We start from the raw sequence: 19,195 nt of genomic DNA, 5'->3' as shown, positions 1-19,195 counted from the left end.
AAGGCAACAGAAATAATTGAGAAAAGTGGTTGACACTTTAAGTAGTATTTTGGGTCAGTTTATCCATTATCTCTGACTTCAAGCTCATGCTTCTTCATCGGGACCATGATATCAGACAGATCTGGTATTAAAGCTCAGTTTTGTCATGTCCCCCCAAGCTGTGTTGAACCCTTCCTCTGGGTGGGGCTCTGTACTAAGAGCTAAAAAGACAGGAATGCTATCTCTTCACTGAGAGATGTGGGCATGTTCCTTGAGTTCTGTCAAGAATCAGTTGCTGAGAGGATGAAACAAGACATGTCTGAAACAAGAGAACTTGCCTTAATTGTTTATCTGTGAATCTCTTGTAGGAAGTTGGGCATGTTATTTATGCTGTTTCTCTACATACTGACAGAGATTTCAGGGGTCGGGCCCATTCAGAGACAGGCCAGTGGCTCATGATGGCTGCCGTTAGGGTCAACTGAGTGCTGTAGAGAAAGAACTGTGGAGAGATGTCAGGGACCAGACCGTGGGGGCTGTGTGTCACGCTCAGAACACGGACCTTAACAGAACATGGACCATAACCGCAGGCGGTGGAAATGACAGATTTTAGAATGAAGACCCCGGCTGCAACATGGCTGAAGGATTGAAGAAAATGAGATGTTAAGTGGAGGGATTCCTGAGAAGGGCTGCAGATTCCAAGGCAGAGAGGGGGCACCAAGCCCAGGAGCTGGCATGATATAGAACTTTATCCTTTCTCACCCCATTCCCCCTCACCCACCTTGATTTCTCTTCCTTTGTTTTTCTTATTCTTATTTTTTTGTTTATTTTTGGTTGCACTGGGTCTTCACAGCTGTACACAGCCTTTCTCTAGTTGCAATGCACAAGCTTCTCATGGAGGTGGCTTCTCTTACTGTGAAGCACAGGCTCTAGCCACGTGGTTCAATAACTGCATGTGGCTTGCAGGCTTAGTTCTCCATGGCACGTGGAATCTTCCCAGACCAGGGATTGAACTTGTGTCCCCTGCATTGGCAGGTGGATTCCTATCCACTGCACCACCAAGGAAGTCCCTCCCCTTCCTTTCTTTTGGGCCTTCTAGAGTCAGTGAGTGTTGGCCCAGGAGATGGAGGGAAGGATATTGTCTTGGGGAGCTTCATTCTCTACATTCTAAGCATGAGGTCCCTCCTGGCATTCCTGCAGATCACCAAAGAAGGTCCCTTATGACCCTTTACTCTTGGGCTTTAATGGATTGTGTATAACCAGGCACAAATCAAGTTTTTATTTTGAGGGTTTTTTAAAGATAAGCATATTTCTTTTCTCTTGTTGTTTTCTATCACACATCCAGAATCTTTCAGGCATGACCATCTATAAATTAAATTCCACCCTGAATACATCTATGGACCTATAAAAAGGGTAATTCAGTGTTATTTTTGTATTTTCTCATTACATACATTGATGGCCTATGAGAAGTTACATCCCTGACAATCAAGATGGGGTGGGGGTGGGGGGGATTGTTGGAGAAAGCATTTGAAAAGATGATATGTAAGACTTCTATTCTTTAGCACATTTGTTTCCTCTCCCTAAATCAAAATTTAAACCTAACAACTAAAAAAAAGCAGGAGAAAAGGTTTTATAGGATTTCTTGAAACCTGGACATAAAAGGATTCAGAATTACTTTCTTGTTTTCTAAATTAGGTTATCTTTCTTTTGTCTTTCCGTCCTCAAGGAGATTAAAAAGAAAAAGAGAATTTATTTAGAAGGCATGCAAAGAGGCTTAATTGGAAGACAAGCACTGGGGAAATGAAAGGGACCTCAGGCACCACACGGGAGCCAGGAGCTGATCCAGAACTTTCTGTATCAGCATCTGGTTAGTGTGGGCAAGTCATTCCACTTGTCTGGGCCCAAGTTGTCTCATCTGTACAATTAACAGGTTCAACATATGGTTGCTGGGCGGGGAGGGGTAGTTAGGGAGTTTGGGATAGACTTGTACACACTGCTATATTTAACATGGATAACCAACCCACCAACCCACCGCATGGCACATAGAACTCTGTTCAATGTTATGTGGCAGCCTAGATGGGAAGCGAGTTTGGAGGAGAGTGGATATATGTGTGTGCATGGCTTAGTCCCTTTGCTGTCCACCTGAAACTATCACAGCACGGTTAATCGGCTATGTGTGTGCATGCTAAGTCACTTCAGTCGTGTCGGACTCTTCATGACCCTATGGAGCCCGCCAGGCTCCTCTGTCCATGGGATTCTCCAGGCAAGAATACTGGAGCAGATTGACATTTCCTTTGCCAGGGGATCTTCCTGACCCAAGGATCAAAATTGCATCTCTTATTTCTCCTGCATTTGGCAGGTGGTTTCTTTACCACTGGTGCCACCTGGGAGGCCTAATTGGCTATACCCCAATACAAAATAAAGGCTTTTTAATCAAAAATTAACAGGTTCAAGCAGCTTCAAGATGATATGCATGTATCTTTCCATGGAGACTCACACTCTGGGACCCTCTGAAACTGTAACTCGGGGAAAGCAGAAAGCAGCATTCAGACACCACCCTCTACTCTGTACCTGCAACCCATAGGCAGAGCTGGTCTATTCTAGAATATTCCAACTCCATTTCCTCCCTTAGTAGTAGTAGTGTTAGTCACTCAATCATGTCCAACTCTTTGCGACCCCATGGACTGTAGCCCGCCAGTCTCCTCTGTCCTTGGGATTCTCCAGGCAAGAATACTGGAGTGGATTGCCCTTCCTTTCTCCAGAGGATCATCCCAACCCAGGGATTGAACCTGTGTCTCCTACACTGCAGGGAGACTCTTTACCATTTGAGCTACAGGGAAGACTTGTCCTGCCTTAATAAACAAGAATTAGTAATTCCCTCCAGAGATTCTATGGATCTTCTCAAGAGTGAATGTTTCTTCTGCTGCTGGTCTGCAGGAAAGAATGACAAGAGTTCAGAGCTTTGGTGGGAGGTGCACACACCAATCATGACCACATAGGTGGCCACCTCTGAAAACTGAGGTCTGATCCATTTCATCAGAGAACCCAAAGCCTCTCCCTGAGTCTGGAAAATCTAGAGGAGGAAGGGAAGCCCACGTGGCCTAAAGGAGGACCAAGGCTACCTCCTGGCCATGTGTAAATCCACAGGCAGCTGTCAGAGCTGCGTACCAAGGGAAACTCAGGTCAGAGCCAGGTGGACTGTCTTGAAACCAGGTAGCCATTCAAATCAGGAGTAAATGAAACAGGAAGCCATGGGGGAAAAGAAAAACAGAGGAGGTGAGCTTCTTGTTCACTAGCTTGGTTCCCACTCATGGGCTGCCAGCTTCATGAGGGTAGGACCTTTTGTGTCTTGTCTGTGTTCCCAGGCATAATAACCAGCACATAGTAGCTGCTCAATAAATATCTGACTGGAGGATGGTACCAGGGTCCACTGCTCAATTTCAATTCAGTTTCAGTAAAGGACTTGAGTCTGAGAGGATTTTGTTTCCAAGACCGTGAACTATCAAAGAGGATACAGGAGGAGAGGGGCCAGGTTCAGGATAGAGTGAGGGCTTAGGGAACATGGCTGCCACCAGCCAAGATAGAAAGTGAGCTCCATTCTAGCTCATGAAGGATATAGCACATCTGTCCAGATACTTTGGGGAAAGATAAGCGGAAAAGATGGCATCTCTGCTGGGCCCAGCAGATCAAGAATTTGATGTTGTGGAGACGTTAGAAAGAGAAGAGAATGAGGGAGAAATGAATCACAGGCAGGGGAGACCACATGAATGGAGAAATTTTCAATGTGCTGTGTTTCAGCCTTGCCAGAGGTTCGGTTTGCCTGGAATGTTGGTTTGTAAAACAAAACTGAGAGTTGAAATGATGGCTGAGACAAAATTGGCAACGATCTTAGAGTAGAAAGGGACAGATGTCAAGGAGAACAGTTAAGGGGTCCAGATGAAAGATCAGGGGAGATTCCACGAGGACAGGACCCTTAAGCTAATTCACTGTGCCACCAAGTTCTCAAGTTCTGTTAGGTATACCCACCCCTCTTATGCCATGGTTTTTAGGACTTTGTCATAGACTTTCAGCTGCTTACGAAGCAAGACTCTTATCCCCTCTGTTTAATGCAGGAACAGCAAAGTGTGCAGAATATATGCAGTAATGATGCTTCAGGAAACATACCCACCCATCCTACTCTGATCGTATGCATGGCACAACCATAACCAGGCTGTGGTTAAGTAACATGGTTGAGATAACACAATGAAGCAGTAAAATAGCTAGGGCCTAAACCCAAACCCTAAAGCCACAAGGCCAAACTCTCTTTCCACTCCAGCTGTCTGTCCCCAAAATTAGCATCCAGAGTTGCAGCTAAAACTTCATAAATGGAAGACACTGGACAGGACAGATAGAAGGCAATGCCCCCAGTGCTGAAGCTGCTTTGAAATATAAGTCTGTCTTGTATCTGGGCTCTTCCCTCACTTTCTGCTACACACGTACTGTCAGGCAGGGCAGAGATATCTCCGAATTGTGTACTGTGATCTCCTGGTGTGCACAGACAGAAGGAGATACAGGACCTTACCGCATTCCTGTCTCTGAGCAGTGTTTGAAACAATGCCTTATCATCAGTATCTGCTTCCCAGCAAATGTAGCCTCCTGTGAGAAGCTAGTGTGTGTGTGCGTGATCTTCTTCTCCAAGATCCTTTGCCAATTTTGAATGGGGAGGCTGCGTGAGCTTGAGAAAATTGGCCCTGGGTAAATAGATTCAAATTCAAACTTTAAAAGAAAAAAAAGTCTGTATGTTCTTCAGCTTTTCTGGGTTCAGCAGTGCAAGCGCATAAAAGGTATCCATCATCCCAGCTATGGCATATCAAATTTGCAAGAGCCTGGGCTTTGCTCAGATGCTCGGGATGGGTGAAGGGGGCGGTAGGGGAGGGCGGTGTTGAACATTTCCTAGGCTTAGAAGAAGCTACGCACAGGAATATACAACTCAATGGAAGTTTGTGCATATCACACATGTGCCCTAAAGACCAAATGGAAGGAACAAAATAGGAAACTCTAGTTCAGAAAAAGTTGTTTGTGATGACTCACTCAGTGACTATTTTAAGAAAATTAGAAGTATAGCATTCTGCTGCAAAAAATAATTACAATGGCCCCTCACATGCAAGAGCAAAGATTCAGAGAACCAGTCTGTTCTGACTTGCTGGTGTCTTCTGGAATTAGCTGAAAAACTTTTGAGAACTGGCCTGACATTTTCAGGAGTCATGGAAGGTTATAAAACAGGCAGCAGGAAGAGTCTAGCTGATTTGGCTTGTAGGTTTGTCAAATACCTTCTGGATGCTAGTAACTAGTGTCACATCTACTCACACTTCCACACTTAGTTCAGTTCAGTTTAGTCACTCAGTCGTGTCTGACTCTTTGTGACCCCATGAATTGCAGCACACCAGGCCTCCCTGTCCATCACCAACTCCCAGAGTTCACCCAAACTCATGTCCATCGAGTCGGTGATGCCATCCAGCCATCTCATCCTCTGTCGTCCCCTTCTCCTCCTGCCCCCAATTCCTCCCAGCATCAGAGTCTTTTCCAATGAGTCAACTATTACATGGGGCAGACAGACACTAAAGTGGCCCCCAGTTACCTCTTCACCTGGTACTTGCATCCCTCCCTGTGTAATCCACTCCCTCTTAATTGTGAGCAAGGCCTGTGATCACCTGTAAACAACAGGATATGGCAAAATTGACAAGACGTCATTTCCGTGATGACATTATGTGTGATCACAACTTCCCTCTTGTCTGCTTGATTTACACATTTTGATAAAGCACGTGGCTATATGGGGGAGACCCAGGTGGCAAGGAACTGAAGGCATCTTCTTACCCACATACACCAAGGAAGCAAGGCCCTCAGTCCAACAGGCCATAAGAAACTGTTGAACCTTCCAACAATCCCATGTGCTTAGAACCATGTAGAGCCTTTCCCAGTTGAGCTTTCAGAGGAAACCCCAATTCTGGCTGACACTTTGATTTCAGCCTCAGCAGAGACCATGAAACAGAGGACCCAGCAAAGTCACGCCTGGATTCCTGACCCACAAAAGTTCTGAGATAATAGCATTTTGGCCTGGATGAAAATTTTTCATTATCAACTGCCCTTCTTGGTCCTCCTGGTTGTCCACCTCTGTTATTCCTTGCTTGTTGGAGTAAGACTTGAACCCTAGATAATAAAAATGATTACCAACATGCAATCAATATGTGAGGGAGTTATTATAACTCCCCCTTCCTTGGGTGTAAAATGGGGATGATGAGATAAACTGCTGACTTCTTCTGTTGGCAGAACCAGATTCAAATTCTGATGGAGTCCAAATGAGTGCTCTTAACATCTGTGTCCACACCACACCACACCACATCCTGTAGAGACCAGCATCTCTCTGATTTGCTTCCCCACTCCTTCCTAGGGGATGCCCTACCCTCAGGATCATCCTGCCCTGGGCCCCATCCTTCCTTCCCCCACCACCCCCCGCTTCCATTCTCTAATGAAAACTATAGTCAAGACCTATGTTGAGCTTGGGACCTCAGACTCTCTAGAGTCTGAATCCAATGTGACGCTGTACTAGACTTTCAGAGTCTCTCCCTCTCAACTTCCTTTGGGAATTGTCCCAGTTGAATAGAGTTGCCTCACCTGGGGCAGCCTGCATCCACCATCTGGTTCATCCAGGAGTACAAAGGCCTGGCCCGCTGCCACAACTCAGGATAGTTCTGAAGGGCCCTGGTGCCAATCTCAGAGCACAGCCCAACCGTTGCCCCTTCCAAATTCTGCTTCCTTCCCTGCCCTCCACAGCGACTGATGCCAGGATCTCACCCTGATGGACTTCCTGCATCATCCTCTCCATCTCAGTGTTTCCTCAGGAGCCTGTGCATCCATGTATGCGTGCTAAGTCACTTCAGTCGTGTCCGACTCTGTGCAACCCCATGAACTATAGCCTACCAGGCTCTTCTGTCCATGGGATTGTCCAGACTAGAATACTGGAGTGGGTTGCCATGCCCTCCTCCAGGGGATCTTCCTGACCCCAGGATCGAACCTGCATCTCTTATGTCTCCTGCATTGGCAGGCAGGTTATTTACCACTAGTACCACTTGGGAAGCCCCCTCAGAAGCCTGATATGTGGCAATTCCTGAGAAGAAGGAACATGAGCTGAACACAAGATGAAGAAATTTAACAGGGTTGGGGATAGGCTTGGACTGGACTCTTAGGGTTGTGGTGAGCATCAGTGACCAGTAAGTTGTAAATCTTATCAAAGTTTAGGGCTGTTGTTATTAGCATGATAATTATAGCATTATACATTATTATTATTCATGATCTTGGAGTCAGCAATCCAGCTGCATGGCCCTTAAAAGAGAATTAAGGCATAGGGAAATTTTATGTGATTTCTCAGAAATCTGCACGCTCATTGGGAGTGTAATGAGAAGCTTCTGGAAAAAGCTAAACTTGCTCTCAGTACTTATTAAGAGAAGGTCATTTCACAGCAGAAGAAATGGTAGCTTTTCATCTGTGCAGGTCAAACTGTACCTGCCATCTTGGGTGTGCCTGGGAACACTGGTAAAGGTGAAAAATTAGAGGAAAATGGCCAGGAAAGCATGGAGCAGGCATCTGCCCCAAAATAGGTTGCTCTGCCTCACTCTCCATCAGTCTGGAAAATGCTGTACATCCTCATTCATTGAGCTTACCAGGTGGCACTAGGTAAAGAACCTGCCTGCCAATGCAGGAGCTGTAAGAGATCTGGGTTCTATCCTTAGATCAGGAAGATCCCCTGGAAATGGACATGGCAACCCACTCCAGTATTCTTGACTGGAGAATCCCATGGACAGAGGAGCCTGGAAGGCTACAGTTTATGGGGTCACAAGGAGTTGGACACAACTGAAGCGACTTTGCATGCACCTCATCCATCAGTCTGTGGAAGCCTTCCTTGACTACCCCCTCACTTAAAGATGTTCCCATTTATTTCTTTTTCCTTCTAGACTATATGCATTTTTGCCATTACACTTCTTGTTTTGTCCTGCTGGAGATTTGGGTCTTATTTATTTTCTGTACTTTAGGATGGGTTGGGTTACATATTCTGTGTATTGAGTCCTCTAGGGCTATAGTGGGAGAAGGCAATGGTAACCCACTCCAGTACTCTTGCCTGGAAAATCCCATGGACGGAGAAGCCTGGTGGGCTGCAGTCCATGGGGTTGTGAAGAGTCGGACACGACTGACTTCACTTTCACTTTTCACTTTTATGCATTGGAGGAGGAAATGGCAACCCACTCCAGTGTTCTTGCCTGGAGAATCCCAGGGATGGCAGAGCCCGGTGGGCTGCAGTCTATGGGGTCGCACAGAGTCAGACACGACTGAAGCGACTTAGCAGCAACAGCGGCAGGGCTATAGTGGCTTAAATCAACCATGGGATTTAAAACAACAGAAAGGTATTCTCTCACTGTTCTGGAGCCCAGGAGACTGAAATCAATCCCGAGGGCTGTGTCTCCCCTGAAGCCTCTAGCGTAGGATCCTTCCTTTCTTCCTCCAGCTTTGGATGCTCCAGAAGCTCCTTGGATTGTGGCAGCATCACCCCAATCTCTGTCTCCATCTTCCCGTGGGATGGCACATGCCCTTCTCTTGTGTGTCTTCTATGGTCTTCTTTTCTATGCAAACCTGTCCTTAGATATGATGTGTGTGCACATGCTAAGTAGCTTCAGCCGTGTCTGACTCTTTGTGACCCCATGAACTGTAGCCCGCCAGGCTCCTCTGTCCATGGGATTCTCCAGGCAAGGATACTGGAGTGGGTTGCCATGCACCCCTCCAGGGGATCCTCGTGACCCAGGGATCAAACCTGTGTCTCCTGCATCTCCTGCATTGCAGGCAGATTCTCTATCCACTGAGCCACCTGAGAAGCCTAACTTTGAATATAAGGCCACCCTAATCCAGAACAATTTCATCTCAAGATCTCACCTTAATTACATTGCCAAAGACCCTCTTCTCAAATAATTCGGTTTTGATAGATATATCTTTCTGTAGACTGATTCAACTATGCAGAACTGACTTCTGTTAGATCTACCTGAAAAGTCCTTGGTCCTGAGAAGAGAGAGTGTAAGAAAGGGATGGAACAAGAAGACATGTGAAGGAGGACTGGATGAGTTTTGTCAACTGACCACTCAGGAGGGAGGTGCCAAGGAGGAAAAGGAAAGCAAAAATAGCCAAAAAGTGTAAAACCAGAAGTGATAAGTGGATAGTTAAGTAGAGAACCTGGCTCCTGAGAGATGATATGCTCTTTCTCAGCAGAGGACAAGGTGATTACAAGAACAACTAATTGGCTCACCCACTGGCACTCTGTGCCTCAGTTTCCCCACAAGCCTATGGCACTTCCCCTTTTTTGGGGATGTGCTGAGTTCACTGTTCTGTAAACTAACCTGTGTTGCTTTCCTGGGGGGCACTTGATGAGGATCAAAGATAAGCAATAGAGCAGTCATTTGAAAGTGCCCATTGGATTATGTGGATGAGGCAGGCTGAACGGCCCACAGGAAGGACAGCTGGTCTTGGATGTTTGAGGTCTTGAAAATGGTGCCTAACTACCTACACTACTGCCATATACAGAATCATCAACACAGGCTCACAAATGCCAAGGCCAATTTGTGGCAACATTGACTGTCTCCTTCAAAGCTTTTATCAGTTTAATGCAAAGCAAACAGTTTTGACCTGGTATGATAAACATTCTTAAATAATATTTTCTGTGATATACTGAGACTTTATAATTCTTTCATCGTGGTACATTTTTTTTAATGTGTTCCTAAAACCTGGAACCCTAAGGAATGATTTGAGCCAGAAAGAGCTGGTGGAGAGGAAAACTGTGGGGTGGGACATTGTGGTTCTCCTTGTGCTTAGCAAGCAAAACTCAATTCCAAATAACTGGAAAGGGAGAGGGAGCAAGGAAGAGAACCTCTTCTAATGTTAAAGCTTCTATTGTTCTCTGTTCTTTCTATGTGTTTTAAAAACAAATAAACTTAACTGCTCACTGTCCAGGTTCAGTTCAGTTCAGTTCAGTTGGTCAGTCATGTCCAATTCTTTGCATCCCCATGGACTGCAGCATACCAGTCCTCCCTATTCTTCACCAACTCCCGGAGTTTACCCAAACTCATGTCCATTGAGTCAGTGATGCTATCCAACAACCTCACCCTCTGTCGTCCCCTTCTCCTTCCACCTTCAATCTTTCCCAGCATCAGGGTCTTTTCAGATGAGTCAGTTATTTGCATCAAGTGGCCAAAGTATTGGAGTTTCAGCTTCAACATCAATCCTTCCAATGTATATTTAGGACTGATTTCCTTTAGGATGGATTGGTTGGATCTCCTTGCAGTCCAAGGACTCTCAAGAGTCTTCTCCAATACCACAGTTCAAAAGCATCAATTCTTCGGTGCTCAGCTTTCTTTATAGTCCAACTCTCACATCCATATATGATTACTGGAAAAATCATAGCCTTGACTAGATGGACCTTCGATGGCTGTTAACTTGCCAGCTTTGTTCATCTGTTAAATAATCTGTTGTGGGAAGGACAGCACCACCTCCTCATCCTTTGTACCCCCCCACCCCAACTCATTCTTACTCCTGTTCCTTAGTGGGTCTCAGAGGGGCCTGACCCTGAGTATCAGGCAGCTACACACCCTGGCTCCCCCAGAGGGAGGGTGCATGTAGCACATACCTGGCAGATTAGAGACCTGGTGTGGAGCACTGGCTGGGCCATCAACCAACTTGGTGACCTTGAATCAGATCCCCTCCACTCTCAAGGTCCTTGTTCCCTCATCTGTAGCAAAAAGCTGAGAAGGATGCCTGCCCAACTTAGGTTACTTAGGTTAACTGCCCTGCTGAGGGTTACTGTAAAGATGAAATAGAAAAAGAGCTTGAATTAAACTCTCTTCCTAAAGTAAGAAAGCAAAAGTAGATTCTCTGGAAAAGTCAGAGGAAGCTCTCAGGCTGTTGGGTTCTTGGGGATCCCAGGAAGAGGTTGAGAAAATTCCCAGAACCCCCCCCCACCATATTCTCCTAAAACTGAACTGGTTAAAGCCATTTCAGAAAATGTTACCCTGGCTGTCAGAGCACAGAAATGTTGCCCATACCTTAGAGATGTAATGAAACCTGAGGTCTCCTCAGTGCAGGGACACATCAGAAGTTGCCTGGTATCAGAGAGACCTAAAAGACCCTACACAATAGAGTGAGTGGTTCACTATTGTGTAAGAGCCCAGATAGGCAGGGCATTCGTTTATCTATTTATTATTAATGCGTCATTTCATATCTTAAAAACATTCCTGAGGGCACAGCTGAGGTCAGCTAGTCCTTGTGCTGGGAGAGAAAATATTCCCAGGATATGTGTCTTCTCACAAAAATCCTCTACTCTAGGGGAACATGAACACCTGAACAGGCACACATACACAGCAATATGATAAAAATATGATTGTTTATCTACTTGTTCATGGTCTGTCTCCCGACAACCATAAAAGATTCACTAGGAAGCCTTCATGTGTCTTCTTAACAACTTCATCCCATTGCCGGGCACAAAAGAGATCTGATATCTACAATATCTCTAATATTGTGTTGAGTTAATGAATAAATGGATTCATGAACAAATGAATGAATGGTAGAACAGAGACATACCAAAAATACTAAAATGTTCTAAGAGGAAGCAGCACAGAAGACCTCACAAGGATCTAATGTTTGAACTAAGCCTTGAAGACTGGAAACTATTATTGCAGGAAAGACCCAGTTCTGACTCCATACGGGAACTGTTTCTTGCTGTTGGAAGTGTTTGACTTGCTTTACATTGCTTTTGTTATTGTAATCATAAATGGTGTCCTGTCTCAGAAAATCCTGCCCCTCTGCCTGATTGTTAATTAAAGTGTCTTTGTTCAGGACCCTGTCCACCTGTGGATGTCAGGAAGGAAGAATTATCACACGCCCTGTCCTAGGATTGCCTTTCTAAGAGATATTTGCAAGATTAATGGCCTTTTAACTTCATTTCCTCACTGCCCCCCATCTCTGTTCTATAAAAGAAACTGGCATCCAGAGTGCAATAAGAAGGTTATTTTGAGACACTAGTCTGCCATCTTCTTGGCAGTAAGCTCTCCAGATGAAGTATTCCTTGCTTCAACACCTAGTCTCTGATTCACTGGCCTGTCGTGTGGCAAGCAGGGACAATGTTGGGGGCTTGGTCAGAGAGCAGGGCTAGCAGGAAATAAGAATACAAATAATACAAATTGTATCCAAGGCCCCTGGAGCAGGGATCCTGGTAAAGACTGTGGACTGGGTCCTGTGAAATGGAGGAGGGGTGGGGATTTCAAGTAGAGGTGACTTGGTTATATTCTGCCAGTTAAAAAGATGGTTGTTCTCATTGCAGTTTAGTGGGTGGATTGGAGCCCAGGAAGCTAGGGGGCTGACACTGGAGTCCAGGCTGGAGAGAATGAAGGCAGAGCTAAGACTAGGTATCATTTAAAGGATTGAAGAGAGATGTTTGGGACTCAGTTTCTAGGATCTGGTAACAAATTGTGGAGATGGTGAGGATGGAGAGGACAAGGGAAGGAAGACTCAAGGTGAGTGCGCAAATAATTGTTTGGAAGTTCTGTGAATAATGGGGCCATTCCTTAGGAAAGGGCCTGAGTCAGCTGGGGGTGACCAATTAAAAAATTCCAGAAGGTAGATGTTTATCTCCAGAGCTTAGAAATGAAGTCAGAATGCAGATAAAGATTTATGAATCGAGCTTTCACCCAGATAACTAAAAAACAACGAAATAATAAAATGTATTGAATATAAAATAATACAATAATGAAACAACTGTGTAATTGTGGAATAACAAAAACTGGAAAATAATGGAATCATCCATTATCTTTCTAGATGATCAATTTACACGGTGACAAAATATATTCAAACAACTCACTACATTTTTAATTTATTGTGTTGCAGTTAATAGGCTATACAAAAAATCCTAGATGGATATTTCTCTGTCTCTGTCTGACTTTACTCAGTATAACAATCTCTAGTTCCATCCATAGTACAGGGAACTCTGCTTAATGTTATGTGACAGCCTGGATGGGAGGGGAGTTTTGGGGAGAATGGATACATACACATGTATGGCTGAGTCACTCTGCTGTGCGCCTGAAACTATCACAACATTGTTAATCAACCATACTCCAATATAGAAAAAAAGTTTAAAAACATCCTGGGTGGAGAGAGAGCCTCAAGTTATCTTTCAGCATGTCCTATACAATCAGGCACAGTCCCAAGCCCTGGACATGCAGTCTCCTGCAGTCTCTGCCCTCATGGAGATGGCAGTTCCTCAGCGTCACAGTCGTGAATACAACCTATACATTAAGTCGAAGGACAACTAAAACTCAGGCGAGTGCTAGAAGGGGTCTGTCTCAGAGGAGAAAGGAGGTTTCTCTGATGAAATGACAGGTGAACTGAACTCAGAAGCTTGAGTTTGATGCAGGGGAAGAAAGTGTTTGAGAAACACTTCCCCCTGGAAGAGCCCTGGGGGAGGGAGGAAAGGAAAATATAAGGTCCTAGAAGAAGCAGGTGTGGCCCAAGTGGAGAGAATCAGGAGGGCAGGCAGGTCAGAGGAGCTACCCTGGTAGCTGCCAAGGAGCATTTGTGGAGGAAGGGATCATCCGTTAACGTCTAATAGAGCTCACAAAATGCCTGCGAGAAAAATGAAAGTATATTAAACTTGGCTAATGAAATGAACTAGAGATTCTTTATGATAGAGAATGCCTTACTGAATTTGAACAAATTAACTCAATTTAAAATTAGTTAATCTCTTCATAGAAAATAGCATCGCAAAGTCCCTAAATTATACAGGAGTTCAATAAATATTATTTGGATCTGAGTTGCTATTCCTAAGTCATCTTCCTCCCTACCCCAGATGATGTTTGCTAGTTTTGGTCGAATTCAGCCAACACAGGAAAGCATGTAGGACATTTCCTGGCCTGCAGGCACTGTCCTTGTTTGACAGCCTCCCCTTAACCGGGTGGCATGCGCGTGATTCTTTTTGCTGTACAGAGCAATGTTATGGAAATTCAGGGACCTTAGGGAGGACACCACTTGACCACGCTGATGTGAGAAAGCCCACGTCTTCATCCAGTTAGGGGCACTTATTCTACCCCAGGCTATTGCTCCTTGTAAAATAAAGCTCTTATATTTAAAAAAAAAAAAAAGTATATTTTCAAGTAATTGGATTATCTTAAGTCCAGATTTTGTTTAACTCCACTGGAAATGCAAAGAGAGATTTGGAATTACGTGTGAGACATTAATTACTTACATCTGACTGAGTGGTTATTTCTATGAATGAATGCACTTAATTAATTTTTCCCCTCACTTCTTGCTATTTCCTGACAATAATCTATTTTCTTTCATCACAGGGGCAATAGAAAAATAGCCAAAGAAGGAGCCAGTGATTTGAAATTCCAGAACTTCGCTCTGCTGAAAAATAGGTCAGAATATTTCTTTGTTCATGAATAAAGGAGTAAAACTTTTGATGCTGTGGCAAATAAGCTGACCAGCACACACACACACGCGTGCACACACACACACGTATCATTAATGGGATAGACTTATATTGCTCTCAGTGATCTTAGACGTTACAGGGAGACCGAGATCTAGAACAAGAAGGGACTTGACATAGGTTGAACTTCCAGACGGCCAGCATGTATGTAATGCAGGTGTTGGTTATGGGAGAGGGATGCAGTAGGAGTTTGGGGTTAGCAGATGTAAGCTATTATATATAGGATGGATAGACAAGGTCCCACTGTACAGCACAAGGAAGTAGAGTCACTATCCTGGGATAAACCATAATGGAAAGGAATATAAAAAAGAATTATATATATATATGCATGTGTGTGTGATAAGCCACTTCGGTCATGTCTGACTCTTTGTGGCCCCATAGACTCCTCCGTCCATGGGATTCTCCTGGGAAGAATACTGGAGTGGGTTGCCATTTCCTACTCCAGGGGGTCTTCAGAACCCAGAGATCGAAACCACATCTCTTACATCTTCATTGCCAGGCGAGTTCTTTACCACTAGAGCTACGTGGGAACCCCCCTATACACACACACACACACACACACACATATATATAACTGAATCACTTTGTTGTACAGCAGTAATTTACAAACATTGTAATTCAACTATAATTCCATTAAAAAAAATCAAAGATTATGTGTAAGGTAAAACAGCCAATAAAAAAAATTAAAAATTTTAAAAAAGCACTGCCCAGGCATCCATAGCATTTCAGACCAGGGCTATTTCCACCGCCCACCTGGGTCTCTAAACAGCCCAAGAGACAGCCTTTGAGGGGAAAGCTTGCATCCTTCAGCTGCTGAATGATTTAAGTGATGAATCATGGGAGGATCTGGCCATGAGTTCACAGCCAGGTCTCAGAAGTGAGGAGACTAGAGGGAGCCATATGCCCACTTGGTTTCTTTTCTTTTTATTTCAATTGAGTGAAACATTTACGAGCAATTACGGCATTAGGACAGGCTCTTGAAAATGCTGAAATGAGAGCCAGAGTCCTGTCTCCAAGGGGCTCGCAGCCAAGTCTGAGAGCTCAGAAGGAGGGCCACTCGATGAAATGAGTGACAAGGGACCAATTGTGAAGCCAGCTCTAGCTCTGTGTTGAGCCAGGTCTGATTCTGACCAATGCCCCATTGCCCAGAAGGGTTGTAGGCCTGCCTGCCCCTAGCCAGAGCCCCTCACCAAGCCCTGCCAGAGCTGTCTCCATACCTAAAGGAACCCAAGGGTTTCCAGGTGTCATAGCAACACTTGTATCCCAGCTAACTTCAACTCAAGTCAACCTTCAAACATCCGTTCAGTTCCTACTAAGTGCCAGACACTAGAAGTGTTCTTGGCATGCTAAGATGTTCTTGAAGTAATATTTTCCCTAAGCAGAGTGAATGCATGCCTGTAAAACAGAATATTTGAAATATTTTCAAGGCTGCATTAAGCAAAGGAAAATTTGTGGCTGTTCTCAGACTTCTTCAGTGTTTACATTCAACACATTTGAATAATGCCTTTTAAGTCAATATTTCTGATTTCTTGACAATAGCAAGAGATGGGAGATGGACGGGTTAGAAGTCTTCCTTCAAATGGAGATGGCTGCAGCAATTACATACCTCAAAGTAATATTTACAGTTACATTTGCAAAAGAGGGAGAGCAGTGCTTTTTTCCGAAGCAAATTATTTCAGGATGTGTCATAGCATGCTCGAGATATATTAAAAAGAGCAACAGACGATGTTTCTGCAACCTGTTCCAAACCATTTATAAACCCAAATTAAAAAAAAAAACTCCTATATACATACAAATCTTTGTACCACTGCATATTTTATAATGAAAGTATTATATGAATATAAATTAGTATCTGAGATCTATAAATCAAATCAAAATGTCTAAAAACTACAGATTTGGATCTACCATCATACTTTCAGAACTAGTAAATGGATGTTTTCATTCTCCACTCAAATGATCATTATCAGCGTCTGGTGATGATGCAGTAAGGGCAGTGCCACATATGGGCAGGACCAAAGGACAGAATAGGTTCTGCTCCCTAGCTGAGTGACCTCACTCAAACAAGCCCCTTTCCATTTCAATGCCTTGCTTCTTTTAGAAATGGTACTTGGAAACAAGAGCAGACTGAATTAACTGGTGGTCAGGTGCTTAGAACTCCCACACTTTCACTGCTGAGGGCCCAGTTCAGTCCATGGTTGGGGAAATAAGATCCCACAAGCTGTGTGATGCAACATGAAAAAAAAAAAAGAAAAGCAAGAGTAGACTGTCTTACCCACCATCAATCCCCCGGATATAAGGTAGTGCTTGTGTTTGGGGAATAACTGCCTGACCTCTGCAGCGTGCCTGGAACACAGTAGGTTCTCAGTAAATAACAAAGGCCAACAGGCACTGAGTGCTCGCCACGGGCTAGGTGCTATTTTAAGAGCTTGTATGCTGAGAAAGGTAAATATCATATGAAATCGCTTGTGTGTGGAATCTAAAAACCTGGTACACATGAACCTATTTGTAAACAGAAATCAAGTCACAGATGTAGAAAACACGCTAATGGTTACCAAGGGGGAAAGAGGGGGAGATAAATGGGGAGACTGGAGTTGACATATACACACTACTATATATAAATAGGGGCTTCCTAGGTGGCACTCGGAGAAGGCAATGGCACCCCACTCCAGTACTCTTGCCTGGAAAATCCCATGGATGGGGGAGCCTGGGGTCCTCAGTCCGTGGGGTCGCTAAGAGTCGGACACGACTGAGTGACTTCCCTTTCCCTTTTCACTTTCATGCATTGGAGAAGGAAACAGCAACCCACTTCAGTGTTCTTGCCTGGAGAATCCCAGGGGCAGAGGAGCCTAGTGGGCTGCCGTCTATGGGGTCGCACAGAGTCGGACACGACTGAAGCGACTCAGCAGCAGCAGCAGGTGGCACTAGTGGTAAAGAACCTGCCTGTGCAGGAGACCTAAGCAACCTGGGTTTGATCCCTGGACCGGGAAGAGCCCCTGAAGGAGGGCATGGCAACCCACTCCAGTATTCTTGCCTGGAGAATCCCATGGACAGGGGAGCCTGGCAGGCTACATTCATAGGGTCTCAAAGGGTCGGACACGACTGAAACAACTTAGCATGGCACTCACAGCACATATATGAATAGAAAGCTAATAAGGACCTACTGTATAGCACAGGGAACTCTACTCAGTACTCTGTAATGCCTATATAGGAGTAGAATCTTAAAAAGGGATTGGATGTATATACGTGTATAACTGACTCAGTGGTGGTGGTTGGTGGTTTAGTCGCTAAGTCATGTCCAACTCTGCAACCCCATAGACTATAGCCTGCCAGGCCCCTCTGTCCGTGGGATTTTCCAGGCAAGAATACTGGAGTGGATTGCCATTTCCTTCTCCAGGGGATCTTCCAGGCCCAGGGATCAAATCCAGGTCTCCTGCAATGCAGGGAGACTCTTCACTGACTAAGCAATGGGTCGTTGCCAGTAACATTGTAAATCAACTATACTCCAATTTTTAAAAATGAAAATAAAAAATCTCAATAGGTAGTGTCTCACTGCAGCCTAGCAGTCACATTCTCACTAAGAGAAGAACACAGGCTGGACACGGTGAATAACTTCCCTGAGGCTGAGGTGTATGGCAAACAATAGGCCTGAGTAGGATAAATATTACCAATCTCTGAAGCAACCCTGGCTCTGCATCGCTGACCTCGTGACTGCCATCCCTCAGTTAGGTGTTGGGGTCAACTCCAGCAACAGGCACAGAAGGGCTGTCCTCCCCCACCCACCCCAAACTCAAACATGCACGGACCTCCTGGTAACATACAAGGGAGAAAGCAAAGCTCGGTGCTGGGGGTTCACAAAGGTGATACCGCCCAGGAGACTATCCAAGAGAAACACAGGATCACATACCTGTCCATTACCCGTGACCTGTCCACAAGACTGAGACGACTGTTTTCTAGAACAGCCCGTGGAATCTACCTGGCAGAGTCTTCAACACCCACCACATTCCCATGTGGGCAGAAACAGAAGCACGTCACTGATGTTTTCCAATGGAGTCCAAACTCGAATCAATAACGGAATGCCTAACAAGCACCAGACTCTCCATAAAAGAAACCTCAGCATTTAATCCTCTGAAGCAGGTATTGAGTTGGCCAAAAAGTTTGGGAAGATGTCACAGAGAAACCCCAATGAACTTTTTGGCCAACCCACTGTGATCATTCCCATTTAACAGATGAGGAAAGAAAGCCTGAGAGAGGCACCACATCTTGGTCACAGCCACAGAGCCGGTAACTGGTAAGAGCTGGATCTAGATTCAGAGTCTGACTTCAAATCCAGAGCCTGTTCTGGGTTCTAAGTTTTCTGTTCCTGTGAGTCTCAAACCTACGCTTGTCAAGACTCCACTATGAAGAAGGAGCACATGTCCTGAGAAAGGACATTCACACCCACAATCACGAAGCCTCCAGTGTCGATTCTTCGAGCTGACATGTCCTGAGAAGGACATCCCCAATCACGAAGATTTCTAGCAGCGATTCTTAGAGCTGGTCCCTGGACCAGCAGTATCAGCATATCTGGGAGCTGCTTGGAAGTGTAAGTCCTCAGCCCCACCACTGAATCAGACACTTGGGTTTTAGAGTCTGAGCCCCTGGATTAAACAAGCCCTCCCACTGATGATGACG

The 19,195-nt window shown here is 44.9% G+C and overlaps 1 protein-coding gene across 1 annotated transcript in view; it reads left to right on the top strand.

The window, feature by feature from the left end:
• The window catches only part of CLNK (cytokine dependent hematopoietic cell linker), a 209,291-nt gene that overhangs the window by 76,489 nt on the left and 113,607 nt on the right, over window positions 1-19,195 (top strand). The window contains exon 3 of the mRNA XM_070372699.1: window positions 14,382-14,453. Within this exon, the coding sequence (XP_070228800.1) occupies window positions 14,382-14,453 (72 nt within the window). The remainder of the gene's footprint in view (window positions 1-14,381; window positions 14,454-19,195) is intronic.

The sequence above is a fragment of the Bos mutus genome, chromosome 6 (assembly GCF_027580195.1).
Source record: "Bos mutus isolate GX-2022 chromosome 6, NWIPB_WYAK_1.1, whole genome shotgun sequence".
NCBI classification, from domain to species: domain Eukaryota; kingdom Metazoa; phylum Chordata; class Mammalia; order Artiodactyla; family Bovidae; genus Bos; species Bos mutus.
This window is presented reverse-complemented; position numbering and strand designations above follow the sequence as displayed.